This window comes from Puntigrus tetrazona, chromosome 23, assembly GCF_018831695.1.
Source record: "Puntigrus tetrazona isolate hp1 chromosome 23, ASM1883169v1, whole genome shotgun sequence".
Taxonomy (NCBI): domain Eukaryota; kingdom Metazoa; phylum Chordata; class Actinopteri; order Cypriniformes; family Cyprinidae; genus Puntigrus; species Puntigrus tetrazona.
In genome coordinates this window covers 13968518-13983682 of record NC_056721.1, presented here as the reverse complement: position 1 = coordinate 13983682, position 15165 = coordinate 13968518, and the positions used below count along the sequence as shown (strand labels likewise).

Genomic DNA, 15165 nt, shown 5'->3' with positions numbered 1-15165 from the left:
TTTAAAATGACACCAGTGTAGTATTTATATAGATTTATTTGCCTTATGCAAATGAATGTCAGGTGTGCTTGCCAGTCCTTTTTGTGTGGGTAATGGAGTTAGTTTTAGATTATTCACCTTTTTTCTGTTGCAGCTGCCAAATAAGATTGTCTATAGTAGTGCTTCTCAAAGTCCGGACTTCAGCCTGATCCAGAACTAGAGGGATTTCAGTAGAGATTGTGAAGCTGATGTCATGCCACAGAGTTCTGGGAAACTGCTTTGTTTATCCGACATTTTGAATGGATCATGCTTCCTATCTGCTTTTGAGTTCTGACGCGACTGTGGAATCTGTCACCATTGTTTGTCATTTATTGTCAATTGTCAAAATAACTCGGATCATTAGCATTTGCAGCAGAGGGTAAACCTCTCAAAATGGCGGCGGTGCCCCAACTTGCAACGCAACATGACGTGAATTCATATTCTCTATATAGACACGCCTCCATTGCAAGAGCGCTATTCTGTTCTATTATTATATGGTCAACACAAATTCAACTTCTAAATACTTTGAATTGAAAACAAGACAAGATATTTTTAAGCTTTCTTCATGACATTTATTGTCAAGACATCTAGTGAGTGTATGACGTTTGACATAATCGAGCGACGTTTCACAAAATATGATTTTATTTAGTGCAGCGTGGGTGTTTTTATATCTTTGAAAAGAACTGACTGTCTTCAAAAAGCTTCAATGTCATTTTAATTTTGTCTTCACTGTAATGCCTAAAAAAAGTAGCTTTTGTGAGCTCAACAATATTGATTTGATTATAGCCATTACAGAGAAAAACGCTATATCTCCCACTCCATTAGCGCCTCCTGCTGACCAAGAATTAATTAGCATTTGCAAGTCTTTGGGAAACACTGGTGTCTGTCAGCAAGCCAACAAAATCATGCTTCAGAACAGTTTTGAGAAGGTGCTTGGTGTCATGAATCCCATGTTTCAGCACTGCTCATTCACACCTTAGATCTCTAAAGGAAACGGGTGTGTAAAACTGGGAGACCTGCAACACACTCATTATGTTAATATCTTTAAAACTGAAAGAATAAAGGCAGTCACTTACTGTTTACTCCTTAATTTTTCAGTGTGTATATATCATTGTTTGCGGTGTATCAATAATCCATTGCATCATCATGTTCATGATCCCATGTACAACTGTATCAGCTCTCTCATTAACAAATATTTGATTTGATTTGAAGAATATGTGGGTGAACATGGTGATGGTTTTGGGCGAACAAGAAAATATAAAATATGAATTAAACTTGTTTGCTGTGGTCCAGATATAAACTATATGCAGAGATTGTTGGTAAACTTGCATACAATAGCAGCTTTCCACGCAGAAACCACTCTCTCATGCGTGCTCCACGTGTTGTTACATATTAAATATTGTTAACGTTATGTTTAGAAGAACTGACAGTGTGGAAGCTCGTTCATCAGATTTGAATCCTCCAAAATGTTTGCTACAATCATATTTTCCATGCATATTGGAAGAACATGGAAAGCCAACTGCCTGCACCCAAACTTCAGCTCTGGTCGCGTCATAGGGAAACCAAACAATACTTTTTTGTATTTTTGTTCTCAAGCACTTACTTCGAGGCCTGGCGCTGAATTACACTGGGGAAAGAAGTGGTACTAGCTTATGCATAATAAATTTTTTTTTTTTTTTTTTTTTTTTATTCATACTACAGCGCAACGATTGAGCATTTATTTATGAAAAAAGAGCTTGTTCAACTCAAAGAAGAGTGGTGTAGATATCTTGTGCCCTGCAATAATCATTTAATCAAACTCTTGAGAGATGAGAGAAAGGAGAAGAAAAAGAAAATTGGTCAAGCATCATATATTGGCCATCAGCTGCCCTAATTTCTAAATATCAGCCACGGTTAGAGAAAACCCCTTTTCGGTTGACCTTTATTGGTGACACTTAAATTAATCGTTTTGCCACTTTGGCACTTATTGATGTATTTTTTTTATTTAAGCATTTTATGCATGTTAAGATTAAGTTTTGTAATAATGATTTGTTCTCGTCTGAACCTTTTGACACAGATGGAAATTCAGGATTGGACCCTTAAATGTAGACTTTGAGAACCCTGACCTAGAGTGTGGTAGAAACTTTCACTGTCACTAAGAGGCACTGTTTCTGTTTTTTTTGCAACACTGATCATTTCTTTTTTTTCCAATAGTGCCTCTCTGAGGTGGAAAAATAAACTGCATGAATAAACCGTGTTAGGAGTTACATTAAATTAATATATGTACTATGTTTAGTAGTTAGGTTCTGTAAATTCCCTTAAAGTCTCATGAGGCAATATGTTTGCCTATGCTGTTATTGATTGGTAATCGCTATGCCTTGCATAGTTCTGAACGGCAGTTTTTTTTTTCTAGCACTGTGTATTTGTTAGTGTTTTTCTTACAGTCTACATTCTAAGCAGGTTTGTGTTTTTATTCTTGCAGCAGTGATTCCAGCAGCAGCTCCAGTGATCGGTCTCCAGCTAGATCTGTTCAGTCAGCAGCTGTGCCTGCGCCTCCTGCTCAGCCCCTACCTTCAATGGACAAAGATGAACCTCGCAAAAGTTTTGGTATCAAAGTGCAGAACCTCCCTGTGCGCTCAACGGGTGAGGATTTTATTAAATCAAAATAGACGCATGCACTTTTCAAACAACAAAATAAAAAAAGTTTTAGCATTATCTTGGAACAGCATCTAAATTAATGTGATTCATGTTCTTCCTATCAATTTTAGATACAAGCCTGAAAGATGGTCTTTTCCATGAATTTAAGAAACATGGCAAAGTAACATCAGTTCAAATTCATGGCGCCTCTGAGGAACGATATGGATTAGTGTTCTTTCGCCAGCAAGAGGACCAAGAAAAAGCTCTAAGTGCGTCTAAAGGGAAGCTGTTTTTTGGCATGCAAATTGATGTCACTGCTTGGCATGGTCCAGGTATGTTCCTTGCATTTGGTACAGAATCCATTGTTGTTATTAGATTTAGAAGCAGAATTTGACCTCACATTGTTCTTTAATTTATTGCTCAATAGAAACGGAGAGCGAGAATGAGTTCCGACCTTTGGATGAACGTATAGATGAGTTTCACCCCAAAGCTACAAGGACATTATTTATAGGAAATTTGGAGAAAACCACAACTTATCATGACCTGCTTAACATATTTCAGCGTTTTGGAGAGATTGTTGTAAGTAGACATTTGAAAGTGTGCTTTAAAAATTGTGCGAGCTTATGAAACTGTATTAACGTTGCATATTTATGTGCATATTATGTTTTTATCAGGATATCGATATAAAAAAGGTAAATGGTTCCCCACAATATGCCTTTCTCCAGTATTGTGACATAGCAAGTGTCTGCAAAGCAATTAAGAAAATGGATGGTGAATACCTTGGCAACAACAGGTTAAAAGTGAGTATGAGATCAGATTATTATTGGAGTTTTCTATTGCATATAGCTAACAGCCAATCCTCATTTAATACAAACATTTAGAAAAAAAACATAAAAAATGTACTTGTTGAAATTAAAACAAATAGATTGGTTGACTGAAAGTGAATTTTTCTTTCAGCTTGGTTTTGGCAAAAGTATGCCTACAACATGTGTATGGTTGGACGGCTTGTCCTCCAGTATTACAGAACAGTATCTGACAAGGCACTTTTGTCGCTATGGACACGTTGTAAAGGTGATTTAAAATTCTTTGTATTTCTTTGTCTTAAAATTTAAAATTTTCAATTTATTGTTCCGTTCTATTTTCATTTTTAATAAATGCTTTGCATTTTGAAGTTCACTTGATTTCTATATATTAAAAAAACTATTTTGTTTATTCAGGTTGTGTTCGATCGACTGAAAGGAATGGCCCTCATCTTGTATAATAATATAGAGTATGCGCAGGCCGCTGTCAAGGAAACAAAGGGTTGGAAAATTGGAGGAAATAAAATCAAGGTCTGTAGTATAATATAAATTGTCCCACTGACAAACCAACTGTTTGATTTTTATAACACTGTTAATTATTATTATTATTATTATTTTTTTTTTGTAGGTTGACTTTGCCAACCAGGAAAGCCAGATGGCTTTTTACCGTTCAATGCAGGCATCTGGACAAGACATAAGAGATTTCTATGAAATCATAAATGAACGAAGGTGAGAGGTTGTATGGTAACACCTCTTTTATTTTGTACAATATCCTTTCATTTTCATTGATTTAATTTAACTTCATTTGTTTTGCAGAGATGAGCGCCGGCCGCCATATCATGAGTTCACTGCTGAGCGGGCATACTATGAGAATGTGCGTACTCCGGGTTCCTACACAGAGGATCCACGTCGAAAATATCCTGCCAGAAGTCGAGAGTTTTATTCAGAATGGGATCCTTATCAGGGAGATTACTATGACCCACGATACTATGATGACCCCCGTGAATACAGGGATTATAGAGACCCATATGAGCAGGATATTCGGAAGTACAGCTACTTACAAAGAGAGCGTGAAAGGGAAAGAGAGCGATTTGAAACAGATCGTGAACGAGATCACAGTCGACGAACAATTGAACACAATCAAAGCCCATCCCATCCACGTCGTCCTGCTAGTCCTTCTGCTTCCCCATCCCTTTCCGAACGTCCTCCCAGTGACTCTGAACATCATGTTTACAGTCGCTCATCTGAGCGAAGTGGTAGCTGCAGCTCACTTTCTCCACCACGATTTGAAAAGCCAGATAAAATTCGTTTGGAGAGGCACAATAGGAGTGATAAATCAGAGAAAGACAAATCAATTTTTGAGACGGAGCGTGGAAATGGAGGAGAAAAAGACAGACGTGCTGGACGTAAAGAAAAAGGAGACAAGGACAGGACTGAGAAGCAAAATCTGAGGAAATTGAAACTTGCGTCTCCTACTGTTCCATCATCAGAGCCAGACGTTGAACTTGACAGGGACACCAGCCCAGAGGCTATCTTAACTCTGCGAGGTAAATCTAGCAAATCATTGATTAAAGACAAAGACTACTCTGGAAAAGGAAAACTTGATCTGCCACCTTGTGTTGTCCAGTTGACAAGAGTAAAGGAGAAGGAAGGGAAGTTAATAGACAGTATCCTCAGTGAGAAACAAAAAACAAAGGTTGGGAGTGACCCTGTTCGTTCTCCAACCACCCCACCCTCTGCTGATCACAAGAGTATGCCTTTCCGAACAGAAACTCAAGCTAGAGATTTCTTTAAGCATGGAAAACATCTCAAGGAGAAAGGCTTGGCTAGTCAAATTGAGGTTGTGGATAAAGAGGGCAAAGTGAAAAACAAAAAATATTTCAAAACTGATTTTGCATTTGACACCACCTCATCTGTGGATGCCGATCGATTGGCTGCACGGAAGAGACGCTTTGAAGAAACTTCTGGAAAGGCAGACAATTTAAGGAAGATAAGTCAGGAGGAGGATGAAGTGAGGTTGAGGAGAATTATTGATGAGTCATTGCTGAAAGATATTGATTATGATAAAAAGATGCAGCGGAAAGAAGCGTATAAGAGAGAAAAAATGAGGATGGTTACTGTTAGTACTACAAAAGAAGAGCTAGACACTGTAATGTCAGTTGGACTAAGTCTAGACCTTCAGGCTCGACTTGGGGAACCAACCGAGGAGGCAACAGATCCCTTAGATGGCCTTGATCAAAAGACGGGTACTGTTGGAGTTCAAAGTCAACCAATTTTCAGTCTTGCAGTTTCTGATGACGGAAGTGTAGATATGGAATTTTCAAGAGACCAAGAACAACATGACTTAACTAGCTACCATATACTCTCCTCAAGACTAGAAAGAAATTCTGAAAGTAAAGAGAGTTTGCTCTCAGACATTGATCACTCACAGAGTTGCAGAAAACAAATGGAGCAGAACCGTCGCCTACAGCAGCAATTGCTAGAGTATGATAAATCTGATAAAACGGAAAGCACACCCAGCACTGATGCAGAAGACTTTGAGCATCGAAGTCTTGTGCATGAGATAGGAAAGCCGCCTCAAGATGTAACTGGCGATTCACCACCCAGCAAGCGAAAGAAATCAGAACCATTTGAATTTGATTTTGCCACTAAAAGACAGAGAGATTATCAGAGGTTCAGACAGATAAGTGATGAACCTGAAAGAAGACTTGCTTCACTTCCAGGGACACCCTTTACTGAGGATGCATCACAATTACTGGAAAAAGAGCCAGACTCACCTGTGGCAATGAATAAAAATTGCTTGCATTTTGATGTATCAAAATACAATATTGGCAATGCAGTGCGCCAAGGGCTTTCATCTCATGCAGAGATTTTGAAAGTGAAAACATCAGTCACAGAAGAGGAGTTCTCTTGGGAGAGCAACATTAGGCAGGGCACATTGCGAGGAGAAATGAGCTTCCCCACCACCATTGTTAAACGAGAGAGTATACGAAAACGTCCTGAACGTGAATTAGAACCCGGGGAGGTACAGTCAGACTCTGATGAAGATAGTGAAAGCAGACACCCTTCAATAAAGCCAAACTCTTTCAAAAGAGAGCATGAAGAGAGACTTTCAGATGGGAAGACTTCTGAGTCACTTGAAAAGAATAAGTTCTATGAATTTGCATTGGATAAGACCATAACACCAGACACCAAAGCTTTGCTTGAGCGTGCTAAGTCACTGTCCTCATCTAGGGAAGAAAATTGGTCGTTCCTTGGTCATGATTCAAAATTCAAAAGCTTTCGGAATAGCACAGACAAAGAGAAGTCTGAACCCACTCCAAGACCTATTCCTTCTTGGTACATGAAAAAAAAGAAAATTCGCTCTGATTCTGATGGAAAGCTTGATGATAAAAAGAAGGATGCCAAGCCTGATGAACAAGAACGACAAGAACTCTTTGCTTCACGCTTTCTTCATAGCTCTATCTTTGAACAGGACTCAAAGCGGCTTCAGCACCTTGAGCGGAAAAATAATGACCCTGAAGTTAGAGTTGGTAGAGACAGTATTACAAGTGATTCCCAAGGGGAACAAGTTGGAGCAGGAGGATCAGATCTCTCTCAAGAACCAAGAGTACTTTTTCATAGCCGTTTCTTAGAACTTCAGCAAAGAGATAAGAACCAACAGCTGCCAGTTTCAGAAAGATTTAGTCTGACTGAGGAGGAGGAGGACGAGGAGGAGGAAGAAAAAATATTGGATGAAGAGTTTGGGCCTTCCCCTAATGAATCAGAAATTTCTCAAGAGTTAACAGTTAGTCATATTCCAGCTACATCACCAATGTTTCTGTCTAAAGTTTCAGAATCTTCTGTGCAGCATGACAAGCCGGTTTTGCCCTCTACATTAACAAACAAAGATGGTCCAGAAACAGTGAATGAACAGTCAGAATATGCTCCAGTAGATTCTCAGCCATCAGTTAGCCTAAAGGAGGAGAACACAGCTGTTACAGTGAGTGCTGTGCCCACTGAACCCATGATAAAGGAAGAGGTAACTGTCAAAGAACCTAATGAAAAGCTGAGTGAATCCATAAAAGCTGTAAAACCAACTGTTGATCAGTATATTGATGTCAAACCTCCTACACCGGGTGCATCTCTAAGTAATATTGAGCCAGAATGTGATCCTTTTCAGGCATCTTCTTCAACATTTTCAAAGCCCAGTCAACCTCAAGAGATCACAGAGCTTTCAGAAACTAAAACAGAAAATGTTAATTCTTCGCTTCACAAGGTTGCATCCCCACTGGATGTGGAGCTGCCAGAAACAGAACCTGAGGTTGAACAGATACAGCCACCACGTAAACAACCCAAGAGTAAAAAGGTAAAAACTGCCTCGCCAACACCAGTCCCTGAAGTTGCTAATGAGAAACCAGCTACACGAAAGAGTGAACGCATTGATAAAGAAAAGCTAAAAAGATCCTCATCTCCCAGAGGAGACTCTTTAAAAGTCATTGCTGACCCCAAAAACACAGCAAAATCTCCAGTTCATGCAACAGATTCAGAACAGAGCCTTGAATCAAACTCAAGCCATGGTAAAACACGGCAGCGGCGGAATGTGCGATCTGTCTATGCAACACCCCATGAGGATGAGGCTTCTCAACAACTGGGAAAAGAAATTACGGAACCTCCTCGTTCAACCCGTAAGCGTTGTAGTGATAAGGAGGCAGCAACACAACATATGGCAACCACACCTAACAAGAGAGGTCGTCCGCCCAAGACCCGGAAAAGAAGTGATGATATGCCTTCAGTTAAGGGAGATCAGACAAAATATTCTGAGAGTGAAGATACTGAAAATAAGGAGGCAACAAATAGTGGAGAAATATCTAAAACAGCAGAGACTTGGCGTTCTCCACGATCCCAAAAGGGGCAGTCTTCACCAATAAGAGCAGGGCAAATTAGAAAAACATTGAAATTGGACAAAGTTTCAGGTAGCCCAGAACCCATTCAGTCAGATACAACAGTGGTTGATGTGTCGCCTGCCCTAGATCACCAGAATGAATCCAAAGATGAAACTTCAATGCAAGTTGAACTGTTGTCACAAGATACCAAACAACATAACATATCTAAAAGAGAAAAGGGACTTGCACATCCTGCTGAAGAAAAATCAACAGATAACAATATAGAAATCACTTCTTTAGAAAAAACACAGACATTAGATCAGAAGAAAGTCAAGGCATCAAGGTCAACACGGAACACCAAACTGATGCCTGATGATAAATCTGTCAGTGTTGTTAATCTCACTGTGGATGCAGTTAAGGATGCCCCTCATTCAAGTGATAACAAAGCTCTAAGTCTGGAAGGGTCTCTGAAAACCAAAACCACACAGACAGTAAAAGAAGACTCAAACATACCAGTTTACCACAAAGAAGATGTTCACAGTCCTGAGGAAAAGGAGGAGACGCTTTCAGAAATGGAGCCTCCTACTGATCCTGTGGCTGCCTTGCTTGCCCGTCAAATGGAACTGGAAAGGGCAGTGGAGAATATTTCAAGACTTACACATGATCAGCATCCAGCACCTTACAAAGAGCCTCGTGCTGAACCAGCTACCCTAGCATCACCAGTTATAGTACAACCTGCAGATGATACAGAAGTAGAAAAGCCTGCCAACCCGGCAAGTGAAACTGAACTGGCTGCTGCAATTGATTCCATTACTGCTGAGGATATATCAGGTGATGCAGATGGATTCTCTGCTCCAACAACATACACAGCCCTCCTTCCCACACCAGAAACTCTTGTTTTGCCAGTATCAAGTGAGGTTATTGAACCCGAGACAGACTTGACTGTAAAGACTGTTGTAGAATCTGAACATGGTAGTGTTATGGTTCCAGTTTCTAAATCATCTCAAGCAAGTAACACAGATACGTCACTCACAGAGTCTTCATTATCAGAGGCAGCCAAAAAAGGAGGAAGAGCACGACCAAAAACACCAAAGAAATCCAGAGGACGGAAGGTTTCTTTGAGCAGAAAATTAGATATTGCTGATGATGCAGTACTGGAACCTGAATCCACTATTGTCAAACTTCCAGAATCTATTCCAGAAGAGATTCAAACTGCCAACCCTAAGGCAGCAACGTCAGCAACTGCAGCAGCTGTAGTTACTGTTGCTGCTGCATGTAAACATGAGGCTACAGCTACAGTCACTTGTGACACACCAAAAGAGGCGGAACAGCCTGCTGTTGACCAGCCTGAACCTCAAGAATCTGCATTCCACTCTGGGAATAACAGTCCTTCTTATTTAAGGACAAAACAGCCATCTCCTGAACCAGTAGCACCTGCCCTTACTTCACCCAGAACTTGCCTGAATTCACCTGCATCATCCAAGACTCCTCTCACATCCCCTGAATGGAACACGAGACCAGAGGAGAAAGGAATTCCACCTAAACCACAAGTTAGTGTGGCACTGTCTACACCAGGAGTTGGAGGACCCCCAGCAAATCCCCCTATGCCTCCTGACACAAAGGCCTCTGATATTGACCCAAGCTCTAGCACATTACGAAAGATTCTAATGGAACCAAAGTATGTGTCTGCTTCAAATAGCAATGCTGTTCCCAATATGCAGTTTACAACCACATTAGCAGATCCACGGATGTGTGATAATGAAAATTCAGTTGAGGCTGTGTTGCCTTTAAAGACTTCTCTGCCTGAAGACAGACCTAGCCCTATAACTCAACTTGTAACCCATACAGCACCAACCCAGCCACCTACTCCGCAACAATGCGAGTCACCACAGCTCCTAAAGGAGAAACTGGCTATAACTTCCACCGCTACTTCAGTCATTAGTCGGATCCCTATGCCCTTTGATTTTGAGGACACTCCTCGCATCTCGTTGAGCAACCGTAGCTCTGGTATGTCCTTACCCAAGCAGAAGTATCGTACAGGCTTGAATGAAAATAGCAGGTATCATGGGCTTAATGCCTCTGAAGATGGCGGAAGTGTTGGGCGCCCTGTTGTCGAAAGCACTCATTGTAATACAGGGCCAAGTACTGGTTTGAGGGTCAATACATCCGAAGGTGTCGTAGTTTTAAGTTATTCTGGACAAAAGACAGAGGGACCACAGCGGATCATTGCTAAAATAAGTCCAATCCCACCTGCCAGTGCCGTGGATATAGAGTTTCAGCAGTCTGTAACGAAATCACAGATAAAACAAGAACCACCATCTCACCCCTCTACCCCAAAAGGATCACAGACACCTACAGGTTATGGACACGCAGGGGTAGTATTAGCTGGCCAAACATTCAGTGCTCAGCCTGTTATTTCCTCAATTAATCAGGAAAGTCCTAGCTCTGAAAAGTCTGAACCATCCTACCACACTACAGGTTCTGTGAAAACCTTCCAACAATCTACAAGCCATCCTCAACTTCTGAGGTATGGTCAGTCAATTACACAGCAGCAGCATATTAAGAAAAATGGAGCAACTGAAACTGTTTCAATGAAAGCTGAGATAAAACAATCACAGACCTTTAATGTTAAACCAGTTTTAAGCCCACACCACCCATCTTTGGCAGGCAATCATATCTTAAGTCCAGGTCCTGCACACGAAAGGGTAGTCTCACAACCCAAGCAAGACTCTCATTCTCCAAGGGCAACGGCCCATTCAACGTCACCTTTTCCAAAAGTTTGTCCTCCTACCAGCTCGGTTGTTTTGGGACCAGCTGGTCCTATATCCCAGTATGTGTCAAATATGCACCATGCTGAGCAGTCTGTGATCATGCCCCCTCATAGTGTCACTCAATCTGTGCCTATAGGTCATTTGTCCCAGGCAGATGTCAGAGCCAGTACTCCATCATTATCCGGTATAGGCTATGGAATCCGTTCAGAAAATCTGTTATCACCTCGATCTGCGCCTCCACAGCGCTCCACGACTCCTCAGCCTGCATTGATCAGAGATGTTGTACTGAAGTCACACGCAAGTTCATCTGGTGATGTTCAGGTTGTTGGGACAAGCAATAATGATCTGCAGAGTCTCCCTCAAGGACTTCGAAGAGCTTCTGCACCACAGTTACAACCGGAAAGCATCGTAATGCAGCCCGAATTTAAAGGTATGCATCACAGAGCTATACGTCTAGATCAGTATAACAGAGATGTGCGTCTACTTGTGCACCAGCATTTGACTGACCATTCAGGTGTTGTTGAAAGTCGACAAACTCGAACACCAGAGGCAATGCAGTCACCTTCACACATATCAACTGCTTCTAAAGTATCCCCAGTGGTAAAGAACACTACACAGACTGTGAGGGATACAGCAAAAGCAATGGAGCTTAAGATGTCACCCTCCCCTCACTCTGACAACAGGATAATAGGACACCCGCCTGGCTCTGTGATGGTATCTCCTCAAGGAGTTCAGTTGATTCATCCTGGAAATGCAAACTCCATGTCTGAATACTACAGAGAAATGCGTGGCTTCCATCCTCAGTATCCAAGTCATTCAGTAATTGGAATTAACTTGGCTAATCGTGGAATAGCTGCATCACAGGTGAGTTTTTCCATCTCCTACAATCCTGATTTCTGTATTACACATAACAATAATTAGATGTGAAAGGTTTTTTTTTTTTTTTTTTTAGTGTTGTTATTATAATGTTTTCATGTACAATCTTCATCAGGTCTCACAAATTGACCATGGTCAAAGACATAAGGTTCCCTCTGTCTCCTCCATTGAGTCTGTTGGAAGTTTTGGTGAATCAAAACTTGACGGTCCTCACATTCGACACCCAAGCTCCATGGATTTGCCTCACATATCTCGGGTTCAGGGTGAGACTGGCTCCCCCTCTTACACTTCTCCAGTGACTATAACACCCAAATTGGAGTTGCCTATCACAGTGAAGGGACCTCAAGGACCTAACCAGATGCCTCCTCCATCCACAGCCAGTTCTCAGATACGATCCGACTTTAAGCTTGACCACACAGGACTTCGGTCTGTTGATATGGTGCAGTTGTTAACGGTTTGTAAACTTAAGTTTATTAAAATGATTATTTCTGTTTGTTTTTAAATTAATCAGAAATTCAATAGGAAATATTCTTTAGGTTGAAACAACAAAGTTTTTGTCTTCCTTTAAGCAGAAATACCCAATTATTTGGCAAGGTCACCTGGCACTTAAGAATGACACTGCGGCAGTACAGCTGCACTTTGTGTCTGGTAACAATGTTCTGGCTCACCGTTCACTGCCACCGCCAGAAGGAGGTGCCTTTCTTCGCATCGCCCAGAGAATGCGCTTAGAGGCCTCACAACTTGAGGGAGTTGCAAGACGTATGACTGTAAGCATCCTGTCTATTTTTATAACCATTTCTCAAAGCACTTTAAATCTAATGTATCCATATCTATCAAAACTACAGCAAAATTAAATCTACTGAGATGTCAGGACAGATTTGAAATATATATATATTTTTTTTTTCCTAGGCGGAAAATGAATACTGCCTTTTGTTGGCATTGCCTTGTGGACTGGACCAAGAGGATGTCCACAACCAGACCCATGCTCTTAAAACTGGTTTCATCACTTACCTGCAAGCAAAACAAGCTGCTGGAATTATCAACGTCCCAAACCCAGGCTCTAATCAGGTTAGTCCTCTCAAGAACGCAAACAGTTATGTGCAGTACAGTTTTCATGGACGAAAATAGCTTGGCAAGATGTTGATGTCCACTCATAAAAGATTAGATGCTTCCATATGTGAAAATAAATTATTTAGCCATCTGATGGCTTTAAATTGTACATTCCACTAACAAAGAATTTTCTTCCGTCTTTCTTGTAGCCAGCCTACGTTGTCCAGATTTTCCCTCCTTGTGAGTTTTCTGAAAGCCACTTGTCTCATCTTGCTCCGGACCTTCTCAATAGCATCTCCAGTATCTCTCCCCATCTTATGATTGTTATAGCTTCTGTATAAGAGGGAGATCCCAGCTTCCCACACCAACATGCCAACACCAGCCTTTGGGATTTAAGATTTGTTTTGTGTTTTTATTTATAATTTTTTTTTGTACTCTGGAAAGCACCTCAATGTTAGTCAAGTTTACTCCTTTTGGCCATGTATTCACTTTTTTTTTCTTTTTTCTTTCACCAGCCTTTTAATCCATTGACTCATTGCTGCATCCGTTTAACTGTGTATCACCTTACAGTACACAGAGATAAATGGAGCTATTTACAACGATCAATTCTCTGATCATTTTTTTCTTTTCTTTTTCTTCTTTTGGAGATTTGTATCTATGGTTTTTAAAACACTGAAGATCTTTGGGATTATTAGGACATGGGGTTAAGAAACTTTTTATTGATTAAGATTTCTTTTCTGAAGAATAATCAGACCAATCATTGCACTATGTTATGAAAATCAAAAAAAAAAACAAGTTTGTACAAATTTGGTTATTGAAATTGTAATTTTACTTTATTACTTGGACATGCTTCATTCACCAGCCATTTTGTGGTAGAGACTAAAAATGTTATCTAGTCAAAGTAGTTCAATTGAATTCCTTTGACACATTTTATAAAAACGAAAAATAATAAATAATAATGTAATATAAAGCAGCTACTGTTCAATCATAAGTAAACAAGTTACTTCCATGTTGTTGGTAGAAATGGCTCTCAATATAGTCCTCATTATCTCAGAAAGGGACAATGTGGGAGCATTGTGAGTTGTACAGTTTACACTTGATGCCTCGATTGGGGATTGTATGTATACTTTTTTTGCTTTCCTCTTAATACTTGCAAAGTGAATCGGGCGAAGGCCTGGTTGTAAATATGATGTATATTTAAAGACTTTCAAAGCAGTTGACAAGCATAACAAGATTGACAGCCTCTTGCCATCATCCGTGAAAATGAACTGTCAGTTACCACTTGAGTATCATTTCAGATTTTTGTTTTGTTGACATTTTTGAAATCAATCCTGTGCCATAATTTTTAAATGGAGAAAACGAAATGAATTGAGATTCAAGTTTTATTTTGATACTTGACTTTGTATTTGTCACTTGATCTTTAAGGCCTGCTTTTACATTGCCTTGTTTTATGCTTTTTGTCCCCTACCTCTATTTCTACCTTCTTTTTTTTTTCATGTCGGTAATTATTGGGGGTATCTTAACTGATGACCGATGCTGTCTTTAGGACCCCCAAAGTGTTAAATTCTGTTTTCCACTGTTTCTTTCTTGGTTTTTTGAACATACCTCTCTGAATGTCCAACAAGAACAGTGCAATGCAAGTGGTAAATATACTTTGTAAAGAGAAGAAAAAAAAACAAACAATGAAAATATGTAAAATATCTGTCAGGAGACATGATGGAGACCGGCTTTTTTGGTCTCCTTTCTTTATTGGTGTCTCCTTGAGCCAAGCTGTAAATAATCATTTTCATTTTGTGTTGCTTTTTTTCCTCTTTTTTTGGTTTTTTATGTCAGGGTCATTATTTTGTTTTGTAAGACAAAACAAAAGTATGTAAAGAAAACCGATGCAGAAAGTAAACCATGAGTCTTAGTTTTGCAGTTTCATTGGGTTACTACAAATTCTCTCATGGTCATTTTTGAAGGCACTTACATTTTTGATATACAAATTTAAAATATCAAAATACCAAAAGAAAGAGTAAACAGATACAACTGATCTTAAAATTTTGTCTGATTTATCTTATTTCATCATTTTGAGTGTATTTTGCGGTTCCTCTATGAGGACATTTAAAGATGTAAAATAAATTTTGTTTGTTAACACCTTTGCAGATCATTAAATGGTCATTCACTCTC

At 39.9% G+C, this 15165-nt stretch overlaps 1 protein-coding gene across 1 annotated transcript in view; it reads left to right on the top strand.

Moving 5' to 3' along the window:
- spen (spen family transcriptional repressor) overlaps positions 1–15165 on the top strand; it is a 31055-nt gene extending 15890 nt beyond the window's left edge. The window contains exons 4-15 of the mRNA XM_043223975.1: positions 2480–2640; positions 2766–2966; positions 3062–3213; positions 3309–3434; positions 3592–3705; positions 3852–3965; positions 4063–4163; positions 4251–11934; positions 12062–12400; positions 12519–12713; positions 12856–13014; positions 13206–15165. Coding sequence (XP_043079910.1) covers positions 2480–2640; positions 2766–2966; positions 3062–3213; positions 3309–3434; positions 3592–3705; positions 3852–3965; positions 4063–4163; positions 4251–11934; positions 12062–12400; positions 12519–12713; positions 12856–13014; positions 13206–13337 — 9478 coding nt within the window. The 3' untranslated portion in view covers positions 13338–15165. The remainder of the gene's footprint in view (positions 1–2479; positions 2641–2765; positions 2967–3061; positions 3214–3308; positions 3435–3591; positions 3706–3851; positions 3966–4062; positions 4164–4250; positions 11935–12061; positions 12401–12518; positions 12714–12855; positions 13015–13205) is intronic.